This window comes from Oncorhynchus mykiss, chromosome 3, assembly GCF_057628025.1.
Source record: "Oncorhynchus mykiss isolate SJ-2025 chromosome 3, ASM5762802v1, whole genome shotgun sequence".
Classification (NCBI taxonomy): Eukaryota; Metazoa; Chordata; class Actinopteri; order Salmoniformes; family Salmonidae; genus Oncorhynchus; species Oncorhynchus mykiss.
The window spans coordinates 20124374-20148365 of NC_143024.1; the positions used below are offsets into that span (position 1 = coordinate 20124374).

Genomic DNA, 23992 nt, shown 5'->3' on the forward strand with positions numbered 1-23992 from the left:
GTTATGGTGTGTATACTGTATGATACCTGACATAGTATTTAGTTCAGGTTTAGGTATGTGTAAAGTATGATACCAAATGATCTGCACATCGTGGATCATGTCCAGCATGGACCCCTGTCCAAAGAACAACTACTCAGCAGATATGACAATGTATTCAACAGGCCCGTTGAATCAGTGCCTGGGGAGGTAAACTTTGAATTGGATGAGAGCATCAGTCCAGTGTGCTCCTCGCAATGTGCCCATTGCAATGTGAAGGACCAGCTGGACAAGGCCCAGATGGCCACATGACATCTGTGACTGAACCAACTGACTGGATCAGCAATATGGTCATAGTGAAAAAAACAGAGAAGCTGAGGGTCTGCATCAACCCAAAGCATCTGAACCAAGAAGCACTGAAACAATCCCACTACATCATGCCGACACTAGAGGATGTCCTCTATAAGCTTCCCAAGGCCAGGATTTCCACCTTGGTGGATGCCCGAGATGCATTCCTTCAATGCAAGCTGGACGAAGAAAGCAGCTTCATGACTACCTTCTGGACCCCTGGGGTGGGAAACGCTGGCTCAAGCTCCCGTTTGGTGTCTCAGTGGCGCCTGAGGTATACCAACGCAAGCAGCACGAGTTACTGGCTGGGCTCAAGGGCATTGAACCCATCGCTGATGATGTCCTGATCGTAGGCTGTGGTAACACAGACGAAGAAGCAGAACGTATTCATGATGTGAAGCTCCTGGCACTGATGGAGCGCTGCCGATCAGTTAAGCTTGGCCTTGGCCAGAAGAAGCTGCAGTTCAAGGAGAAAGATGTCCACTTCCATGGTCGCATTCTCTCGGCCAAAGGCCCGAAGCCGGACCTAGACAAAGACAGAGTGATCCTCGACAAGCCAAACCCGTCTGATGCAAAAGGAGTACAGCTTCTCATCGGCTTTGCAAACTATCTTGCAAAGTTCATGCCACACCTATCAACAGTCTGTGAGCCTCTGAGCCGGTTGCTGGACAAAGACAAGTATTTCAAGTATTTTTTACTTAAGTACTTTACACCACTGACAATGACTCACCATATTCCAGAAGCACAATCAACACCTCTAGTCAGGTGTTGAAAACTAGTATGAGCTATACACTATGGTGCAATGCATCAGATTATTGTTTATTAAATGTGTTAATGTGTTTGTACCTGTCCCTATTCAAATAAACCAGAAAATACCACATTCACCATTATAAAGCAGTTAAGTTCTGCCACGGTTTGAGGAAAGAAAGATAGTTGGTGAAATCCCATGTCTAGAGAATCCTGTAGTAGTCTATCAGTTTTTCTGTGATGAAAATAAATCTGTTATTGAACGTTTTCCTGCAATGGTTCCTCATTCTCAAAGTGTCACTTTCTCCTCAACGTGCCAAGGCATTACTTTAGGACTCAGGAGTGAGGAAAGGACTTGGTAAGAAAGGGCCTTAAACCTACCCTTTCTGTAACAGACGCTTAAAACTAGCGTGTGTTAATTGATAGAATGCTTCAGATTGTTTATTCAATGTGTCAATGTTTGAAGAATAGGCATGACTCCCACTCACAATGGTTCTCTGGAAGGTTTTTACTCAACACCCCTCTATGGAAGTCATTAGAATTCTGTGACAAGTTAAAGGAGGATGTTTCTCAGTAATCGCCCACATTTCTTTATCATTCCATAACATCAGGAAGTAGTCAGTACTATGGAATAACTGAAGACGAGTAGGCGGCCAGTATGTTGCAATAAACCTTAGGGAATTATTAACAGAACGGTGTTTCTGAAGAATTTATGTGTTATTCCCCACCCATCTTAAAGTGACAATCCGCAGTTGAAACAATAACCAAACGTCTTCCCTGGCCCTGTTTTGGTAAAAAGCTGAGGGATAGGGCTGGATAAATGTAACCACTCTTAAATTTACAGACAGAGCTATGGATGCAAGGACTGGCCGTCCAGGATATCAAAGTGGTAAGTTATAGTGTTTGTGTACTTTTACTATGTTTACAAACATTGGAGTAAAAACAAGCTTTTATTTTGTGTTCGGATGATTGGGTAGGACAGTTGTAAAATAGCACCGGAGAAGAAGGCCGTCGTTTTACGTGTCCCCAACCAATTGTGTTTTTTTTATTTGCGTTTTTAACTTGTTTTTTTACTTATAATGTACATAATGTTGCCGCTACCGTCTCTTATGATCGAAAATAACTTCTGGACATCAGGACTGTGATTACTCACCACAGACTGGCAGAATCCTTTTTTTCCTTTAATGAGTCTGACGAGCACAATGCAAACGATATACTGCTTTCTCGGGAACAGAAAACGTTTGACCTCTGTCATTGCCAACAAAGGGTTTATAACAAAGTATTGAGATAAACTTTTGTTTTTGACCAAATACTTATGTTTGGTCCTCCTTTTCCTGAAGTCCACAATCATCTCTTTAGTCTTGGTTACGTTGAGAGATAGGTTGTTATTCTGGCACCACCCGGCCAGGTCTCTGACCTCCTCCCTATAGGCTGTCTCGTTGTTGTCGGGGATCAGGCCTACCACTGTTGTGATGTCTGCAAACTTGATAATGGTGTTGGAGTCGTGCCTGGCCACGCAGTCGTGGGTGAACAGGGAGTACAGGAGGGGACTGAGCACGCACCCCTGAGGGGCTCGTGTTGAGGATCAGTGTGGCAGATGTCCTCTAGAGCAGTGATGTTTTGGGATTGTTGCTGGGCAACACGGACTTTCAACTCCCTCCAAAGATTTTCTATGGGGTTGAGATCTGGAGACTGACTAGGCCACTCCAGGACCTTGAAATGCTTCTTACGAAGCCACTCCTTCGTTACCCGGTGGTGTGTTTGGGATCATTGTCATGCTGAAAGACCCAGCCACGTTTCATCTTCAATGCCCTTGCTGATGGAAGGAGGTTTTCCCTCAATATCTCACGATACATGGCCCCATTCATTCTTTCCTTTACACGGATCAGTTGTCCTGGTCCCTTTGCGGAAAAACAGCCCCAAAGCATGATGTTTCCACCCCCATGCATCACAGTAGGTATGGTGTTCTTTGGAAGCAACTCAGCATTCTTTGTCCTCCAAACACGACGAGTTGAGTTTTTACCAAAAAGTTCTTTTTTGGTTTCATCTGACCATAGGATATTCTCCCAATCTTCTTCTGGATCATCCAAATGCACTCTAGCAAACTTCAGACGGGCCTGGACATGTACTGGCTTAAGCAGGGGGACACGTCTGGCACTGCAGGATTTGAGTCCCTGTCGGCGTAGTGTGTTACTGATTGTAGGCTTTGTTACTTTGGTCCCAGCTCTCTGCAGGTCATTCACTAGGTCCCCCCGTGGGGTTCTGGGATTTTTGCTCACCGTTCTTGTGATCATTTTGACCCCACGGGGTGAGATCTTGCGTGGAGCCCCAGATCGGGGGAGATTATCAGTGGTCTTGTATGTCTTCCATTTCCTAATAACTGCTCCCACAGTTGATTTCTTCAAACCAAGCTGCTTACCTATTGCAGATTCAGTCTTCCCAGCCTGGTGCAGGTCTGCAATTTTGTTTCTGGTGTCCTTTGACAGCTCTTTGGTCTTTGCCATAGTGGAGTTTGGAGTGTGAGTGTTTGAGGTTGTGGACAGGTGTCTTTTTATACTGATAACAAGTTCAAACAGGTGCCATTAATACAGGTAACGAGTGGAGAACAGAGGAGCCTCTTAAAGAAGTTGTTACAGGTCTGTGAGAGCCAGAAATCGTGCTTGTTTGTAGGTGACCAAATACTTATTTTCCACCATAATTTGCAAATAATTTCATTAAAAATTCTTCAATGTGATTTTCTGGATTTTTTTCCCCTAATTTTGTCTGTCATAGTTGAAGTGTACCTATGATGAAAATTACAGGCCTCTCATCTTTTTAAGTGGGAGAACTTGCACAATTGGTGGCTGACTAAATACTTTTTTAGCCCCACTGTATGAGATGAGTAATGTAGGGTATGTAAACATGATATTAAGTAGCATTGTTTAAAGTGGTTAGTGATATATTTTACATCAATTTCCATTATTAAAGTGGCTGTAGTTGAGTCAGTGTGTTGGCAGCAGCCACTCAATGTTAGTGGTGGCTGTTTAACAGTCTGATGGCCTTGAAATAGAAGCTGTTTTTCAGTCTCTCGGTCCCTGCTTTGATGCACCTGTACTGACCTCGCCTTCTGGATGATAACGGGGTGAACGGGCAGTGGCTCGGGTGGTTGTTGTCCTTGATGATCTTTATGGCCTTCCTGTGACATCGGGTGGTTTAGGTGTCCTGGAGGGCAGGTGGTTTGCCCCCGGTGATGCGTTGTGCAGACCTCACTACCCACTGGAGAGCCTTATGGTTGTGGGCGGAGCAGTTGCCGTACCAGGCGGTGATACAGCCCGACAGGATGCTCTCGATTGTGCATCTGTAGAAGTTTGTGAGTGCTTTTGTTGACAAGCCGAATTTCTTCAGCCTCCTGAGGTTGAAGAGGCGCCTTCTTCACGACGCTGTCTCTGTGGGTGGACCAAATCAGTTTGTCCGTGATGTGTACGCCGAGGAACTTAACTTACTAACCTCTCCACTACTGTCCCGTCGATGTGGATAGGGGGGTGCTCCCTCTACTATTTCCTGAAGTCCACAATCATCTCCTTTGTTTTGTTGACGTTGAGTGTGAGGTTATTTTCCTGACACCACACTCCGAGGGCCCTCACCTCCTCCCTGTAGGCCGTCTCGTCGTTGTTGGTAATCAAGCATACCACTGTAGTGTCGTCCGCAAACTTGATGATTGAGTTGGAGGCGTGCATGGCCACACAGTCGTGGGTGAACAGGGAGTACAGGAGAGGTCTCAGAGCGCACCCTTGTGGGGCCCCAGTGTTGAGGATCAGCGGGGTGGAGATGTTACCTACCCTCACCACCTGTTGGTGGCCCGTCAGGAAGTCGAGTACCCAGTTGCGCAGGGTCTTGAGCTTGATGACGAGTTTGGAGGGTACTATGGTGTTAAATGCTGAGCTGTAGTCGATGAACAGCATTCTCACATAGGTATTCCTCTTGTCCAGATAGGTTAGGGCAGTGTGGTTGCGATTGCATCGTCTGTGGACCTATTTGGGCGGTAAGCAAATTGGAGTGGGTCTAGGGTGTCAGGTAGGGTGGAGGTGATATGGTCCTTGACTAGTCTCTCAAAGCACTTCATGATGACGGAACTGAGTCATTTAGCTCAGTTACCTTAGTTTTCTTGAGAACAGGGACAATGGTGGCCCTCTTGAAGCATGTGGGAACAGCAGACTGGGATAAGGCTGGATTAAATATGTCCGTAAACACACCAGCCAACTGGTCTGCGCATGTTCTGAGGACGTGGCTGGGGATGCCGTCTGGTCCTGCAGCCTTGCGAGGGTTAACACGTTTAATGTTTAACTCACATCGGCTGCAGTGAAGGAGATTCCGCAGGTTTTGGTTGCGGGCCGTGTCAGTAGCACTGTATTGTCCTCAAAGCGGGCAAAAAAGTGATTTAGTCTGTCTGGGAGCAAGACATCCTGGTCTGCGACGGGGCTGGTTTTCTTTTTGTAATCCGTGATTGACTGTAGACCCTGCCACATACCTCTTGTGTCTGAGCCGTTGAATTGCGACTTTGACTCTATACTGGCGCTTAGCTTGTTTGATTGCCTTGTGGAGGGAATAGCTACACTGTTTGTATTCGGTCATGTTTCCGGTCACCTTGCCCTGGTTAAAAGCAGTGGTTCGCGCTTTCAGTTTCACGCGAATACTGCCATCAATCCACGGTTTCTTTTTTGGGAATGTTTTAATCGTTGCTATGGGTACAACATCGTCAATGCACTTTCTAATGAACTCGCTCACCGAACCGGCGTATTCGTCAATGTTGTTGTTGGACGCAATACGGAACATATCCCAATCCACGTGATCGAAGCAGTCTTGAAGCGTGGAATCAGATTGGTCGGACCAGCGTTGAACAGACCTGAGCGCGGGAGCTTCTTGTTTTAGTTTCTGTCTGTAGGCAGGGAGCAACAAAATGGAGTAGTGGTCAGCTTTTCCGAAAGGAGGGTGGGGGGAGGGCCTTATATGCGTTGCGGAAGTTAGAATAACAATGATCCAGGGTTTTACCAGCCTTGGTTGCGCAATCGATATGCTGATACAATTTAGGGAGTCTTTTCAGATTAGCCTTGTTAAAATCCCCAGCTACAATGAATGCAGCCTCAGGATATGTGGTTTCCAGTTTGCATAGAGTCAAATAAAGTTTGTTCAGGGCCATCGATGTGTCTGCTTGGGGGGGAATACGGCTGTGATTATAATCGAAGAGAATTCCCTTGGTAGGTAATGCGGTCGACATTTGATTGTGAGGAATTCTAAGTCAGGTGAACAGAAGGACTTGAGTTCCTGTATGTTGTTATGATCACACTCGTTAATCATAAGGCATAAGGCATGCCCCTCTTCTTACCAGAAAGATGCTTATTTCTATCGGCGCGATGTCTGAAGAAACCAGCTAGGTTCACCGACTCCGTTAGCGTCTCTCGAGTGAGCCATGTTTCTGTGAAGCAAAGAACGTTAGTCTCTGATGTCTCTCTGGAATGCTACCCTTGCTCGGATTTCATCAACCTTGTTGTCAAGAGACTGGACATTGGCGAGTAGTATGCTAGGGAGTGGTGAGTGATTTGCCCGTTTCCGGAGCCTGACCAGAAGACCGCCTCGTTTGCCTCTTTTACGACGTCGTTGTTTTGGGTCGCCGGCTGGCATCCAATCCATTGTCCTGGGTGGAAGGCAGAACACAGGATACGCTTCGGGAAAGTCATATTCCTGGTTGTAATGATGGTGAGTTGCTCTTATATTTAGTAGTTCCTCCCGACTGTATGTAATAAAACCTAAGATTACCTGGGGTACCAAATACTGCATAGTTTCCTAGGAACGCGAAACAAGGCGGCCATCTCTGTCGGCACCGGTAAAGCACCGCCTTATCTCAGCTCACTGGTCACCATAGCAGCACCCACCCATAGCACGCGCTCCAGCAGGTATATCTCACTGGTCATCCCCAAAGCTAATTCCTCCTTTGGCCACCTTTCCTTACAGTTTTCTGCTGCCAATGACTGGAATGAACTGCAAAAATCACTGAAGCTGGAGACCCATATCTCCCTCACTAACTTTAAGCACCAGCTATCAGAGCAGATCACTGCACCTGTATATAGCCCATCTGTAAATAGCCCATCCAGCTACCTCATCCCCCATACTGTTATTTATTTTGCTCCTTTGTACCCCAGTATCTCTACTTGCACACTCATTTTCTGCACATTTATCACTCCAGTGTTTAATTTCTATATTGTAATTATTTCTCCACCATAGCCTATTTATTGCCTTACCTCCCTTATCCTACCTCGTTTGCACACACTGTATATATACTTTTTTCTATTGTATAATTGACTGCATGTTTGTTTATTCCATGTGTAACTCTGTTGTTTGTGTCGCACTGCTTGGCTTTATCTTGGCCAGGTCACAGTTGAAAATGAGAACTTCTTCTCAACTAGCCTAACTGGTTAAATAAAAATATACAGCAGTGGAGGCCGCTGAGGGGAGGCCGGTTCATAATAATGACTGGAAAGGAGCTAATGGAATGGCATTAAACACATGGAAACCATGTTTTATTTATTTGATACCATTCCACTTATTCCATTCCAGCCATTACCACGAGCCTGTCCTCCCCAATTAAGGTGCCACCATCCTCCTGTGGTGTACAGTATGTGTATATTTTGCATTTGTTAAATTATTTTGATGTGATATAAAAGTAAAGGGCTTTATTTTTCTAGTATCGCATTTGAGAATCGATTGGCGCTTAGAGGTTTTGACTGCCAGAGCCAGTCTACCTCTGAAAATAACAGAAGGTCCTTGGACCTTAAGGAGTAACGGGGAGGTTAGGCTCCTTAAGAGGACATCTTGAGCTAGTGCTAGCTATGAATATTTATTAACATTTAAGATGCATTGGGATGTCAGTTTCCATGTGATCAATGCATTTTGAAAAGTCAGCGCTACATATACAGTACACGTCTTTCTGGAGATGTCTTTCTGGTACTAGTAAAAATGTGTTTTGTGCTTCACCACTGTACTGTAGTTCATTCTAACGGTCCTAAATTCTAGAACACTGCTGTGCTTAGGCGTACACGTTTTGGACTATGATAGACGCTCTACACCTGCCTCTTACCTGTGGAATGTGATGATGTCACGGACAGGTAGCGCAGGTGCGGCCGCTCCATGGCAGTGGGTGTGGCCAGCAGCAGGAGGCGGTTGGCATGGAGATGAGACCGGAGACATTCTCCATCTTCAGAACACAGGAGAACGACCCGGTAGGTGGAATAATCAACCACACTTTATTCTGTAGCATGTGGTAATAAGTGTGGAGGGTACTGATGTTTCCTCTCCCTCTGTCCCCAGGCCTGTCAATCAGAACAGCACCTAGGGCAGTACTACACTGTGCCCCCCTCCCACTTCCACACTGTCTTCCCCCATGGCCTGCCTCCACGATACCAACAACAGGTAGTGTGTGTGTGTGTGTGTGTGTGTGTGTGTGTGTGTTACAGTATGACTGACTGTCTGTACCCGTGTCCAGGTGAAGACGTTTAACGAGGGCTGTGTGATGGTGAGGCAGCCTGCTCTGGAGCTGATATCTCACCTGAAGAGAGCTGACTACAGCAAGCCCACCCTGCGCTACCTACTCTGTATCCTACCCTACCTAATATACCTGATCACACCTCAGTGTACCTTTACACATTTAATATACAGTCGTGGCCAAAACATTTGAGAATGACACAGATATAAATTTCCACAAAGTTTGCTGCTTCAGTGTCTTCAGATATTTTTGTCATATGTTGCTATGGAATACTGAAGTATAATTACAAGCATTTCATAAGTGTCAAACGCTTTTATTGACAATTACCAGAAGTTGATGCAAAGAGTCAATATTTGCAGTGTTGACCCTTCTTTTTCAAGACCTCTGAAATCTGCCCTGGCTTGCTGTCAATTAACTTCTGGGCCACATCCTGACTGATGGCAGCCCATTCTTGCATAATCAATGCTTGGAGTTTGTCCGAATTTGTGGGGTTTTGTTTGTCCACCTGCCTCTTGAGGATTGACCACAAGTTCTCAATGGGATTAAGGTCTGGGGAGTTTCCTGGCAATGGACCCAAAATATCAATGTTTTGTTCCCTGAGCCACTTAGTTATCACTTTTGCCTTATGGCAAGGTGCTCCATCATGTTGGAAAAGGCATTGTTCATCACCAAACTGTTCCTGGATGGTTGGGAGAAGTTGCTCTCGGAGGATGTGTTGGTACCATTCTTCATTCATAGCTGTGTTCTTAGGCAAAATTGTGAGTGAGCCCACTCCCTTGGCTGAGAAGCAACCCCACACATGAATGGTCTCAGGATGCTCTACGGTTGGCATGACACAGGACTGATGGTAGCGCTCACCTTGTCTTCTCCGGACAAGCTTTTTTTCCGGATGTCCCAAACAATCGGAAAGGGGATTCATCAGAGAAAATGACCTTTTGCAGAATATTAGTCTGTCCATTATGTTTTTCCTGAAGAGAAGTGGCTTCTTTGCTGCCCTTCTTGACACCAGGCCATCCTCCAAAAGTCTTCGCCTCACTGTGCGTGCAGATGCACACACGCCTGCTGCCATTCCTGAGCAAGCTCTGTACTGGTGGTGCCCCGATCCCGCAGCTGAATCAACTTTAGGAGATGGTCCGGGCGCTTGCTGGACTTTCTTGGGTGCCCAGAAGCCTTCTTCACAACAATTGAACCGCTCTCCTTGAAGTTCTTGATGATCCGATAAATGGTTGATTTAGGTGCAATATTACTGGCAGCAATATCCTTGCCTGTGAAGCCCTTTTTGTGCAAAGCAATGATGACGGCACGTGTTTCCTTGCAGGTAAGCATCTGTTATTTGAACTCAATCAACATAACAGAGTGATCTTCAGCCTTGTCCTCGTCAACACTCACACCTGTGTTAACGAGAGAATCACTAACATTATGTCAGCTGGTCCTTTTGTGGCAGGGCTGAAATGCAGTGGAAATGTTTTTTTGGGGATTCATTTAATTTGCATTGCAAAGAGGGACTTTGCAATTAATTGCAGTTCATCTGATCACTCTTGATAACATTCTGGAGTATATGCAAATTGCCATGCCATCATACAAACTGAGGCAGCAAACTTTGTGGAAATGAATGTGTCATTCTCAAAACTTTTGGCCACGACTGTACACAGTCATCCCTGTACCTCTCTATGACCTGTGTTGTCTACCTGTATTGTGTTGAATTATGTTGGTGTTGACCTTGACTGGTTGTGTAGATGGGGTGAAGGGCAGAGGGAAGACCATGTCTCTCTGTCAAACTGTCCACTACTGCTCCACACAAGGATGGCTAGTACTACACATACCAGATGGTGAGTAACACACACACACCCCGACGTGGCATACACACAGACACACAAAATAATGATGATGATGATGATGATAATAATCTCCCCTCTATAGCCCACCTGTGGGTGAAGAACTGTAAGGAGCTGTTGCCCTCCTCCTACCACGCCTCCCGCTTTGACCAGCCAATACAGGCCTCCAACTGGCTACGCAACTTCAGAACCACCAATGAACACTTCCTCTCCAAGGTAGCCCCTCCTCCTCAGATAGATAGTGGGCGCCAGGTACAGTGCCTGTCAAAAGTTTGGACACACGGTGTGCAAAACTGTCAAGGCTTTGCACACCGTACAAACCCAAAAAGCTGTAATCACTTTTTGGGTTACTACATGATTCCATATGTTATTACATAGTTTTGATGTCTTCACTATTATTCTACAATGTGGAAAATAGTAAAAGAAAGAAAGAAAGAAACCCTGGAATGAGTAGGTGTGTCCAAACCTTTGACTGGCACTGTATGTGTTGCCTGTAGGAACACATCTAGGATCAGTTTACCATCCCCTAATCCTAACATTAGAAGTAAGATACAGTGCCTTCAGAAACTATTCACACACCTAGACTTTTTCCACATTTTGTTGTTACAAAGCCGGATTAAAATTGATTTAATTGTTGTTTTTTGTCAACGATCTACACAAGTTCTCAAAGTGGAAGAAACATTTTATTTTTTTAATTAATGGAAAATAAAAAAAGTAATATTTTGATTTGAGTTAATACATGTCAATCACATTTGGCAGCAATTACAGCTGTGAGTCTTTCTGGGTAAGTCTCAGAGCTTTGCATACCTGGATTGTACCATATTTGCCTAATATTTAAAAAAGGAACATTCAACGTCATCTTTGTAAGCAATTCCAGTGTATATGAAACTTTGTTTGTTTCACAGTGTCGGTTTCTTTTTATCCTAAAAAAACTCCAGAGGCCTTGCCGATGACAAGTATACCCATAACATGATGCAGCCACCACCACTCTTGAAAATATGACATGATACTCAGTGATGTGTTTGTTGTGTTGGATTTACCCCAAACAACACTTTGCATTCAGGACAAAAAGTTAATTTCATACCACATTTTTTCAGTATTACTTTAGTGCCTTATTGCAAACAGGATGGCTTCCTTCTTTTCACTCTATCAATTATGTTAGTATTGTGAAATAACTACTATGTTGATCCATCCTCCGTTATCTCCTATCACAGCCTTTAAACTCAAACTTTATTTAAATCACGATTCGCCTCATGGTGAAATCCCTGAGTGGTTCCTGCCTCTCCGGAAACTACGTTAGGATTGCCGCCTGTATCGTTGTGGGTTTAATTTTACACTTTGGATGGTGCATCAATAATAGCTCCACCATACTCAAAGGGATATTCAATGTCTGTTTTATTTGTATATTTACCCAACTACCAATAGGTGCCCTTTGTGAACCACAGGAAAAGCTCCATGGCCTTTGGTTGAATCTGTGCTTGAAATTCATTGTTTGACTTAGGAACCTTACTGATAATTGTGTGTGTGGGGTACAGAGATGTCATTTTAAATACTATTGCACACAGTTGTTAAGCATATTTTTACTCCTTGAGGCATCCTGTATTTGTGACTGTGTCTCCCCTTGTTGTTTTAGATCAAGTTGAGGCAGCGGTAGGTGTGGACTAAAAGAGAGAGCACTGAGGAGGGACGGCCACTAGGGGAGCTGGTGGACATGGTGAGTCCAGTGTCAACGTGCCCTTTATTAAGGCGTCAGCATCCTTCAGTTTGGCCGAACGAGTGTGCTCGCATGCTCCCTTAAGACCTTCACTTGAAAAATGAGTGTTAATAGTGCTGTTTGTCCATTTTTGAGATGCCGTAGTCAGAATTAATCTAAAATAACTTAATCTGTTATGACGTTTTTGCCAAGGCGATCTTAGTCATGCAATTTTATATTTAACTAAGATGTATTGTGCATGAAAACAAGTAATCTCTTGTTGAATGACAACAAAGACTTTATTGCAGAATCCCTACTGTTTTCATGTGGAAGCCTTGCGTCTGGGCTCCAGTTCTGAAACATAATTGGTTCAGTGCACTTCTCTTAAGAATCTCATACCACGTATCATTGTTAAGCTGTGCTTTTTTCACCCCAGGGAGTGTCTCGTGTGAAGAGCAGCAGTGATGTGGTGGGGGCAGTTCTAAAGGAGTTGAGGCTACAGGCTGGGGGGACAGAGGGGGGCTTCAGGCTGGCTGTGGCTGTTGATGGAGTCAACGGTCTCTGGGGAAGGACCACGCTCAAGAAGGAGGACAAGAGCCCTGTACTAATACACCTATACATTCATTCACCTCACTGTGGATCTATAAAAAAAAGTTTTTCTATTGCTTCCATTTTTGCCTTTGTAATTTCTGTGTAAAGATTGCTTACTTGACTGACCTTTCTCTCCCCAGTCACTTTTCCCTTCTCTCTCTACTTTTTCTGTGTCTCTCCTCTCTGCCAGGTGGCTCCAGACGAGTTGACATTGGTTCATAACTTGAGGAAGATGATCAACAATGACTGGGTGAGAACTGCATGGTGGTTATCCTCTGTGTAATAGACATTAGACAATTGTGATTTACACCTCTGTTCCTCTCTCTCTCTCCTCAGTGTGGAGGGGCGGTCATCGCCACGCTGTCTCAGACAAGGTCTCTCTACGCTCCAAGCTCTGCCTACCTGCCCCAGGAGCTGCTGGGAGAGGTCAGGAGTCATGATTACATCCTGGTTAATGTTGTATGTCCAGTCCAAAAACTACCTCTAACCCTTGGTGTCTATTGATCTGGGCTAACAAGGGAATGATCTAGATGCTTTTGGACAAGACCCTTCTGATGTGTTTATATGCATCATCAGTCAAATAGAAACAGAAGTTCACCTATTAAAAACATCTATCCTCTGTGTTCCTCCTACAGGAGGGCTTTGACAGCATGGACCCATTTATCCCAGTACCAGTCTCCCTCTACAGTGAGAAGGAGTTTGAGAGCTGTTACCTCTACTACCTGGACCGCCACTGGCTACAACACCCACACAGTAAGAGATTTTCACTTTCACCACTGTTTGTGATGGTTTAGATTATGACATGTTGAACTGATTGAGAGATTTCTCTCTAAGGTCAGACAGAGGAAGGGAAGAAAGAACTGATCTTCCTCAGCAACAGAAACCCTTCTGTACTGGAGAGACTGTGTGCCTTCCTGTAACATCACACATGGGCCCACACCCTCCCACTCACCCATAGAGATAGGACTCAGCTTTATATCTGTGACAGCATGGGCAGTGGCCTTGAGGCTACAACCCATAGGAATCCCCACTCAGTTGACTACTTTGACCACTTTAAAATGGCGGAAGCCCTCGATGGTGCTGCCCATGCGACATCAAGGCCACTAGAATTCTCTATGGGACAAACGCCAACAGACTCATACATGGATTATAACGTTGCAGTTGTGCATGTGTCCCCCCATAAATGATTCTGTTGTGATGCATGATAGTGTCTTTCATAATAAAAATATACATGAAAAACAGTCAGATCTCATGTTCTCTTTTATATGAGCCAATACAGCCATTTTCTTCATGAAAAGTTAGTGATATTTGTCTTTTGAATATAGAGAGTACCTGACACAATGCACATAATTACAACACAAATGACTACTTTAAGTCAATACAGTTTTATTTGACCAAATCAAAGGGTTAAAGCCTCAAGGCTTTTGAATACAGTTTAGTGGTAGATGTAGACAGGTATGGTCAAGTGAAGCTGTTACTCTGCCTCATTACTAGTGTCCTCACGAGAGCACCAGACCACATTTCTGGGACTGTAGAGCATCAGGGCACCTTCGTCAGTGAGGGTGAGGTGACCTCTGTGCATTGTTGGGCCGGTCGATGTTACGATGTCCAGATCACCTCTCGGTCTCTGTAGAGCTCCAGGGTACCTTTGTCAGTGAGGGTGAGGTGGCCTCTTTGTGTATTGTTGCAACGGGCGGTGTTACTTGACCAAATGGGATGGTCCTGTTTGGTGTAGATGACCAGGTTGCCATCCTTTTGGAGGATGAGCCTCTGAGCATCTTTGTTCACAGTGTTTGATGCCCAGACAACCCGACCCCAACCGTAGAGCACAAAGTTGCCATCGGTCTGCAAAGAGAAAATTAATTTGCATATAAACATGTTAGACAGATGACCACTGTACTGCTGTGCATTCCTTTCATCCACTTTTAAATGATCACTTAAAGTTTAGGGTGAAAAATATTTCCCAAATTATTTTTCAATATTCGCAGCAAGTGTTCGTCAGCTAAATCAAAATATTAGGGGTGTGCATTTATTCCATTCAATACGTATCTAGATACTTGGTCTGCGATATGATACAGGAATGATACGTTTTCATTTGAAACAATGCGATGCGGTTTTGATTAGAGAATGAATCAATGCGATTTGGTTTGATGCGATGTAAATCGATGCACTAAGATTTTCATTTCCCATTCTAAATTAAAATCTGCAATTCGTAACATGTCAGAATGTATAATGGACATCCACAAATGAATACACACATTAGGAAACGTAACATATCAATGGTGACCCGTCAGAGGGCAGAGCCTGTTTTGCATGTTATTTTGGCATTAATACGTGTCACATATCAGTTTGCAAACAATGTAAAAACATTAAAATTAAAAAAAGTGAATAAATCCGCATACAAACATGGTCTATTTTTTGCTTTCTTGAGTAAGGCAGCTTCAAAATGCAGGTGTTTCAGCATAGCTCATTGCTTTCTGTGGTGGTGGGACAACCATTGGAAAATACAGAGCTTAGGGATTGGTAATGTATTCTAGTTGTGCAGTGATTGGCTCAATGTTCTGTCACTCATTGGGACACCACATAAACGCAAAATATACATTGAGACCTCAAATTCAAGTCCCATGGGTGCTGCCATAGTTAGATTAGAAGTGCCCATCCAAGAAGGTTCAAGGTCGTTGGCCACAGAAATTGTTAAATCACGTTATATCTACCGTAGATTTGATTGGACTGATCATGTCAACAAGCATGACAAGCAGTCATCTTCATGAATCACGGTGACAGTCTGCTGGCAAATCCTTTTCAATCCTTGTCATATGAAGAGAAATTATAGATAAAATGTATTGCTGCTCATCGACCATAAACATTACACAAGTTGGAAAATGCTAATTCAACAATGATTGGTTTGGAAAGAATCAGTGGCTAAGTGCAAGCATTGCAAAGCAATCACTAGCCTGCTATTCAGTAGAGAGGGTGTTTGGTCCAAGTCTGGGTTTAAGGGTCTCTATTCCAAGCTTAAAAGGATAAACATTCAACACCATGAACCAGAAAAGTTTGAATACATTGGCCATGCTGTCAATCCAGCATGCCTTCTGCCGCATTCAAAACAACTGGAAACTTGGAAATCTCAGACTTTAATGAGTTCAAGACAACAGGGAACTCTGGGAAAAAAACAAGCTCAGACTGGGAAAATACATTTTTGAACGGTCATTCAACTCGGAATTCAAAGTTGTGAACTCGGGCCTCTTTCTAGAGCTCCGACCTGAAGATCACTGACGTCATGATTCAACCTTGTTTCCCCCCCCCCCCCGAGTTCCCAATTGTCTTGAAAGCACCATAAATCCAGGAAATGCCAGACAGAGGAAAAATCTGCCCACAACGACCGCCGCGCCACCTTCCTGTTCAAGTGAGCACGACACAACAAGGGGAGTCCAAAAATGTCTTGTTTGCAGCTGCATAAATTATGTAATATGACAGGGAGATATGTATACTGTAGCTAAGAAAGTACTACTATGTGTATTTTGTGTAGTAAGCTGTTAGTAGCCTATGTGCCTCACCCTAATAATTTGGTCCCTTCCCCCCCTACTGTTCTGACTTGGTGGTGCCCATGTAGCCTATTTTAGAGTAATGTAATCATTGAATATTGTAAGAGCTTTCATTGTCTGCTTATATGCCCCCTTTATCCTATGGTACTGACTTGGTGTACAGGGAGAATGCTGTAAGAACGGCCCATGTTCTGAATTCTGTCGCTGTACATTTCAAAAGTGCTTAAAGCTATATTGACTGCGTCCGCTCATTAATGTTGTACTCGAAATTACAGATTGCCACTTATCTGCTCGTTGTCCCCTTATGCCATAGTTTGTACAACTCAATTATCAGTAGAAACCACATTTGTTTAAGCAAGTCAGCCATATCAGCTATGTTTTTACAGTAAATGATGAATTAACCGTGTCGCTGCCAGACAAGACTCCACTGATAGCCAGGTGTAGCAGTGATAATGATTCACGCAATTGGGCTGAAAAGAAAGCTCTGCTGTTGGGACAGCTTTCTGTAGGCCCTAACAGTTTGTGGGCACCATTGTAGTGCAATTCGTGTATTGCTTAGTGTTGTATTGGCGTTGCTGTCATGCATCTAAAACATCTTTTTTTGTTCACCCACCAAGATTTACATGCTAAAATCGCCACTGCATATCCATACTAAATGCAGTGTCTTGGATTTACTTACAGAATAATACGAAATGCTCGGAGACCACATTGAGTGGGGTGGTAGATGCCTAGTCTCTATTGCTCAGCTCAGGTGCCTATATAGACATACATCATTTACACACACGCACACACACAGAACCCAGGTCCTGCGTGTCCTCAGGCACTCATTTGTTGACTTCGAAAAAGCCTTGGTTTCATGCATGTTATCAGAAGCCGCCTCACTACATTTGTTTTACTCACTGCTTTAGCACACTCCACCAACCCTGATGTCCTTGCCGTGTCTGAATTCTGAGATTTCCATACCAAACTACAACATTTTCCATCAAGATAGAACTGCCAAAGGGGGAGGAGTTGCAATCTACTGCAGAGATAGCTTGCAAAGTTCTGTCATACTTTCCAGGTCTACGCCCAAACAGTTTGAACTTCTAATTCTAAAAATGAATCCCTCCAGAATTAAGTCTCTCACTGTTGCCTCCTGTTATAGACCCCCCTCAGCTCCCAGCTGTGCTCTGGACACCATATGTGAATTGATTGCCCCTCCTCTTCAGAGTTCGTTCTGTTAGGTGACCTAAACTGGGAAATGCTTAACATCCCAGCAGTCCTACAATCTAAGCTAGATGCCCTCAATCTCACAAATTGTCAAGGAACCCACTAGGTACAACCCTAAATCCAAAAACATAGGCACCCTCATAGACATTATCCTGACCAACTTGCCCTCCAAATACACCTCTGCTGTTTTCAATCAGGATCTCAGCTATCACTGCCTCATTGCCTGTATCCGCTATGGGTCCACAGTCAAATGACCACCCCTCATCACTGTCAAACGCTCCCTAAAACACTTCTACGAGCAGGCCTTTCTAATTGACCTGGCCAAGGTATCCTGGAAGGATATCGACCTCATCTCGTCAGTCGAGGATGCCTGGTCGTTCTTTAAAAGTAATTTCCTCACCATCTTAAATAAGCATGCCCCTTTCAAAAAAATGTAGAACTCCAGACCTGACTGCCCTCGACCAGCACAAAAACATCCTGTGGCGGACTGCACTAGCATCGAATAGTCCCCGCAATATGCAACTGTTCAGGGAAGTCAGGAACCAATACATGCAGTCAGTCAAGAAAGCAAAGGCTAGCTTTTTCAAACAGAAACTCCAAAATGTTTTGGGACACTGTAAAGTCCATGGAAAACGAGAGCACCTCCTCCCAGCTGCCTACTGCAATGAGGCTAGGTAACACGGTCACCACTGATAAATCCATGATAATCGGAAATTTCAATAAGCATCTCTACAGCTGGCCATGCTTTCCTCCTGACTACCAGCTCCGCACCCCCCGCAGCTACTTGCCTGAGCCTCCCCAGCTTCTCCTTCACCCAAATCCAGATAACAGATGTTCTGAAAGAGCTGCTAAACCTGGACCCGTACAAATCAGCTGGGCTAGACAATCTGGACCCTCTTTCTAAAATGATCTGCCGCCATTGTTGCAACCCCTATTACCAGTCTGTTCAACCGCTCTTTCGTATCGTCCGAGATCCCTAAATATTGGAAAGCTGCCGTGGTCCTCCCCCTCTTCAAAGGAGGTGACACTCTAGACCAAAACTGTTATAGACCTATATCCATCCTGCCCTGCCTGTTGTCCGGAACTCTGGCAGTCTCTATGGGGGTGCCACAGGGTTCAATTCTCGGGCCGACTCTTTTCTCTGTATATATATCAACGATGTCGCTCTTGCTGCGGGTGATTCCCTGATCCACCTCTACGCAGACGACACCATTCTGTATACATCTGGCCCTTCTTTGGACACTTAACTAACCTCCAAACGAGCTTCAATGCCATACAACACTCCTTCCGTGGCCTCCAACTGCTCTTAAACGCTAGTAAAACAAAATGCATGCTTTTCAAACGTTCGCTGCCCGCACCCACCCGCACGACTAGCATCACTACTCTGGACGGTTCTGACTTAGGAATTTGTAGTTGTCCACATTCTAGGTGTCTGGCTAGACTGTAAACTCTCCTTCCAGACGTATATCAAACATCTCCAATCTAAAATGAAATCTAGAATCAGCTTTATATTTCGCAACAAAGCCGCCTTCACTCACACCGCCAAACTTACCCTTGTAAAACTGACTATCCAATACTCCTGTCAGCAAACTGGATGCAGTCTATCACAGTGCCATCCGTTTTGTTACCAAGGCCCCATATACCACCCACCACTGCAACCTGTATGCTCTAGTCGGCTGGCCCTCGCTACATATTCGTCGCCTGACCCACTGGCTCCAGGTCATCTATAAGTCTATGCTAGGTAAAGCTCCGCCTTATCTCAGCTCACTGGTCACGATAACACCCATCCGTAGCACGCGCTCCAGCAGGTATATCTCACTGGTCATCCCCAAAGCCAACACCTACTTTGGCCACTTTTCCTTCCAGTTCTCTGCTGCCAGTGACTGGAATGAATTGCAAAATAAATAAATAATGTAAAATTCGCTGAAGCTGGAGACTTATTTCCCTCACTAACTTTAAACATCAGCTAACCTATCGCTGCAGCTGAACATAGTCCATCTGTAAATAGCCCACCCAATCTACCTACCTCATCCCCATATTGTTTTTATTTACTTTTGTGCTCTATTGCACACCGGTATCACTACTTGCACATCATCATCTGCTCATCTATCACTCGTGTTAATCTGTTAAATTGTAATTACTTCGCTACTATGGCCTATTTATTGCGTTAACTCCTCACGCCATTTGCATACACTGTATATAGACTTTTTTTTCTACTGTGTTATTGAGTCTATGCTTGTTTATTCCATGTGTAACTCTTTATCTTGGCCAGGTCGCAGTTGTAAATGAGAGTTCTGTGACGAGCCTCCCACTCGGTCTGCCGTATTCTCTCTGTTGTTCCCTTATTAGGATGCTGGTGGGCGGAGTTGGGAGGGTCCTCAGCTACATGGGAAACACCTGGGCCCAGGTGTTTCCCAGGATAAATACACCACTTCCCCATTCATGGAGGAGTCTCTCTCCATGCAGACACTTTGATAGGTTTTTTTGTTGTGTTTCTTGGTGGTTTTTGGTTGTTTGCTTTAGCACCTTTCAAAACCCTGCATTATCACATTCATGCATGCAAAACACTCACTTACACTACTGATTACACACACCATTGTATATTTTCCTTAGTTGCTTTAGTTAATAAATATATATATTTTGTTACTCCTTATCTCCACGTTGTCTCCCTTTTGTTACGGGCTTTGAGCCGGTTCGTGACAGTTCTAAACTAGCCTACCTGGTTAAATAAAGGTGAAATAAAAACATCTATCTCATGATCTACATCAGCAGGAGATATTCATTTCGAATGGGAAATTAATGTGTTCATGCAACAGTGCATAGAATCATATCGCATCGAACTGAATCTCAATTCGTTCTCTAATCAAACCATATCGTTTCCTACTAAAACATCATTTGTGTCTCATATCGGAGCCCATGTATCTAGTATACACTGATTGTTTAAAGAAAAACTACCAAAACTATTTCTGATCGTGAACCTGGACAATAAAAATGAAATCTATTTTAAGTCCATTCAGCAGGTAATTCGATGATAAAGCTATCCATTCCTGGTGCTTTTTCTCCACGCGAATGTTTTAAAAGCATCTCATATTTATTTTTTAGTGGTGCCTGTTGAGTGATTTATTTTTCGTCTGCTGATAATTGCTTCAGGGTTGTTGAGTATAAGGCTATAGGATTCGTCCAACTGTTTAATTCGGATTTATATCAATTTCCATAAAGCTTTTAAAATTGTCATTAATTGCGTTGTTTCTACGTAACATGAATTTGTATATTTTTCAATTATAACTGGTTTAGCGTGTATTCGTTTTGTGAGATATTTACCAGGGTTATCTTCCATTAAGTAATATGCTTTATTTGAGTTTAACCTGTAGTTGTTGGCTCTCTTCAAAAGTAAAAGATCGTATTCCTGCGTAAATTTAGAAAATGTTATTTTCTTCTTTATCTTGTAAAGATTTGTTATGGGCTTTCTAAGATTGTGATTTATTTATCTTGCATTTTAATTTCTAAATCAGATGTAACTTTTTGCAGAGTATGAGATTATCATTCCCCTAATGTTTTTAAAAATGGTAATTTAACTAGGCAAGTCAGAACACATTCTTATTTACAATGACGGCCTAGGAACAGTTGGTTAACTGCCTCGTTTGGGGGCAGAAGGACAGATTTTTTTCCTTGTCAGTTCAGGGATTCAATCTAGCAACCTTTCGGTTACTGGCCCAACGCTTTAACCACTGGGCTACTTGCCGCCCCAATGTACACCTTAAATGCATACCAAATTATATCAGCTTTTCTCTGTCCTCTGTCTACATTTGTAATGGTAAATATTTTAATTTACGTATTTAATACTTTTCGGATCCAGAAGATGCTCGCTGATGATTATCCTACTACAGTTGCTGTGTAGGGGAAAAAAATAAAATAAGTGTATTTTTCTGTTGGTGTAATTAATCAGAATGATCATTATCATTTTTTTTATCCAGTAAGTTGTTGAATGCATTTTTGGAGAGAAAGAAATGTAGTCAATTCTTGAATAGCTTTTCTTACTTAGAGAAAAAACAGATGCCTCGATCTTTAGTTTCTTGGCAATTTCTCACATGGAATAGCCTTCATTTCTCAGAATAATAATAGACTGACGAGTTTCAGAAGTTCTTTGTTGCTGGTCATTTTGAGCCTGTAATCGAACCTATTTCTGATCAATTTGATGTTATTTTAATGGACAAGAAATGTGCTTATCTTTCAAAAACAATGACATTTCTAAGAGAATAAAAAATAATGTTTCAAGATTAAGGTTCAGCTGAAGGCACCAGAGTTAAATCCTCTCACTTTACCAGTAACTTTTTCTGCTACCATTGATGTCAAGCCGTCTACACATAGAGTTTGATGCATACGTTTGATAAATCCAACATATGCAACATCATTTCCAATTGAACGCTGCGTTTGCCTTGCAGCATTGCGTTGCAGAGTCAGTTGCAGTGAGTTCTGTGTGGTGCATATGTTGGATTTATCGAATGCATCAAACTGTATGCTAGATGGCTTGACGTTAATGGAAGCAGAAGGTGAATGTTGAACTTTTGTTGTACACATTCCCATTAAACATTTTTTAAATATAATGAAAGTTTGACTACATCATTTATTACACAGCATTGATTTAATGACACGGTCTGTCTGATCACAGCATGAATCGTTACATCCCTACAAAAACCATTTCTAAGGTCAAAATAAGTTGCAGACCAGATATCTAATGTTAATATAATTGAAATGTAAGTGTTTCACTAACTATTGTACCTGAAAGATAGCTTTAAATTGTCCATTGTTGGAGAGGAGGTAGTCCTCTTTCAGCAGAATCCTCTCAGTGCTCATGTAGTTCATACTCATGATTCTGAAAGAGAGAATTTATATTGTTTATTTGCTGCTGTTTATTAATTATAGTAAACACCCACACAAACAGGAAGGAGCGAAACACATTTAGACAAAAGGAAGAGAGAGGAAATGTGCCTAAACTAGCCCTTTTATAATGAGAATGTATCATTTCAGTTCTAAATGACAAATGTAAAAAACAACTAAATAATACACAAAAGTAATAGAAATGCATCTCATTAAGACCTAATTTAACTGGCTATACATGAATTACATAAATTAAAAAAACACACGTTAAAATAGGAGTTACCTCAAATTCTTAAATGAACTTCCAAGTATTTAGGAGCAGTAGATTGAAGAGGCAGTTGTGCGGTGATGAAGCAGCTCTGGCCTTATATCCCTGCTCAGGTGAAGGGGGTGGAGTAATAAGGATGAGGAAATGGTTGGTGTCCACTGTACATTAAATTTGACCAAATGCGGCAGAAATGTACATGATAGATACAATGACCAGTGGTGGGAAAAAGTACCCAAATGTCATTTGAGTAAAAGGAAAGAAACCTTAATAAAAAAATGACTAAAGTAAAAGTAAAAGTCACCCAGTAAAATTATATTTGAGTAAAAAAACAAATACATATATATATATATATATATTTGGTTTTAAATATATTTAAGTATCAAAAGTAAAAGTTGAATAATTGAATAATTTCAAATTCCTTATATTAAGCAGACCACACTGCACCATTTTCTATTAAAAAAATATATATATTTACAAATAGCCAGGGGCACGCTCAAACACGAAGACATAATTTACAAACAAAGCTAGGGTTTAGTGAGTCCGCTAGATCAGAGGCAGTAGAAATTACCAGGATGATTGTTACGGAGTGTAATTTATAGGTAATCGACTACACGGACTGTTTCCTGGACTCAGTGTGTAGGGATTTGTACAATGCTTGAACAAGGCTATTGAACTTGACATTGGTGTCTGTCTTCATTCCTTTATCCAACATTTCGTACTGAAACATGGTATCAGAAGTGTCTTGAAAACCACACGTCTGTTATTTCTGTAGCTAAGTACAGTATTGGCGCGGTTACGTCCCATATGCGAACACACGCCGTTTCCTACTGCTAGTCACAACACTGATCAACTTGTTGTTAGCTGGCAAGCTAGCATCACTACCTAATGTTACCCCGATGGCTGAAGGCAAAGATATCTCCTATTCCATCGCTATGGCAGCGAACATTCCGCCACCAAATCCCATGGTTCTCACAGGAGTCTCGAATACTAATTGGTACAACTTCAGGGATGAATTCGAGGACTATGCGCCGGCAACCGGTTTACATAAGAAACCCAACGAGGTCCAAGCGGCAACTGAGGAGTTTAATGGGCAGCGAATGCAGGCATTTCTACCGGCACAAACTCACCCTCACAGCACGACAACAGTGTGATGCAAATGCTATATTGGATTGCATTGTAGAATTACTTCAAACCCACCAGGAACGTCATTTACGATTGGTTCGTTTTCGGAAGCTGCAAACAGTGTGTCAGTACACATCTTTGTAACACGTTTGAGAGAAAGATCCGCTACTTGTGAATCCTGGGGATTGAAAGATGAATTGATTCGTGACAAAATAGTGCTGGGAATTGCAAATGAGGATACGCGCCGGCGTCTACTAAGAGAGA

General features: G+C 43.1%; 3 protein-coding genes across 3 annotated transcripts; 2 read left to right on the forward strand and 1 right to left on the reverse strand.

Moving 5' to 3' along the window:
* The first annotated feature begins 496 nt into the window (after positions 1 to 496).
* LOC110516768 (small ribosomal subunit protein mS29-like) lies at positions 497 to 12649 on the forward strand. Its single transcript, XM_090230561.1, has 8 exons — positions 497 to 964; positions 8211 to 8324; positions 8413 to 8514; positions 8588 to 8696; positions 10324 to 10416; positions 10508 to 10638; positions 12056 to 12136; positions 12552 to 12649. The coding sequence occupies exons 1-7, from the start codon at positions 497 to 499 to the stop codon at positions 12074 to 12076; spliced, it is 1038 nt and encodes a 345-aa protein (XP_090086687.1). The 3' UTR covers positions 12077 to 12136; positions 12552 to 12649.
* On the forward strand, positions 12557 to 13945 carry LOC149984439 (small ribosomal subunit protein mS29-like). Its single transcript, XM_090224085.1, has 5 exons — positions 12557 to 12716; positions 12897 to 12956; positions 13043 to 13132; positions 13342 to 13459; positions 13541 to 13945. Exons 2-5 carry the CDS (start codon positions 12939 to 12941, stop codon positions 13624 to 13626), a joined length of 312 nt encoding a protein of 103 aa, XP_090080211.1. The 5' UTR covers positions 12557 to 12716; positions 12897 to 12938; the 3' UTR covers positions 13627 to 13945.
* Positions 13946 to 14075: 130 nt separating this feature from the next.
* On the reverse strand, positions 14076 to 22716 carry LOC110520884 (B-type lectin plumieribetin). The gene is made up of 3 exons (XM_036967983.2): positions 22622 to 22716; positions 22240 to 22333; positions 14076 to 14551 (listed from the first exon to the last, which is right to left on the reverse strand). Exons 2-3 carry the CDS (start codon positions 22327 to 22329, stop codon positions 14306 to 14308), a joined length of 336 nt encoding a protein of 111 aa, XP_036823878.1. The 5' UTR covers positions 22330 to 22333; positions 22622 to 22716; the 3' UTR covers positions 14076 to 14305.
* Positions 22717 to 23992: the final 1276 nt, after the last annotated feature.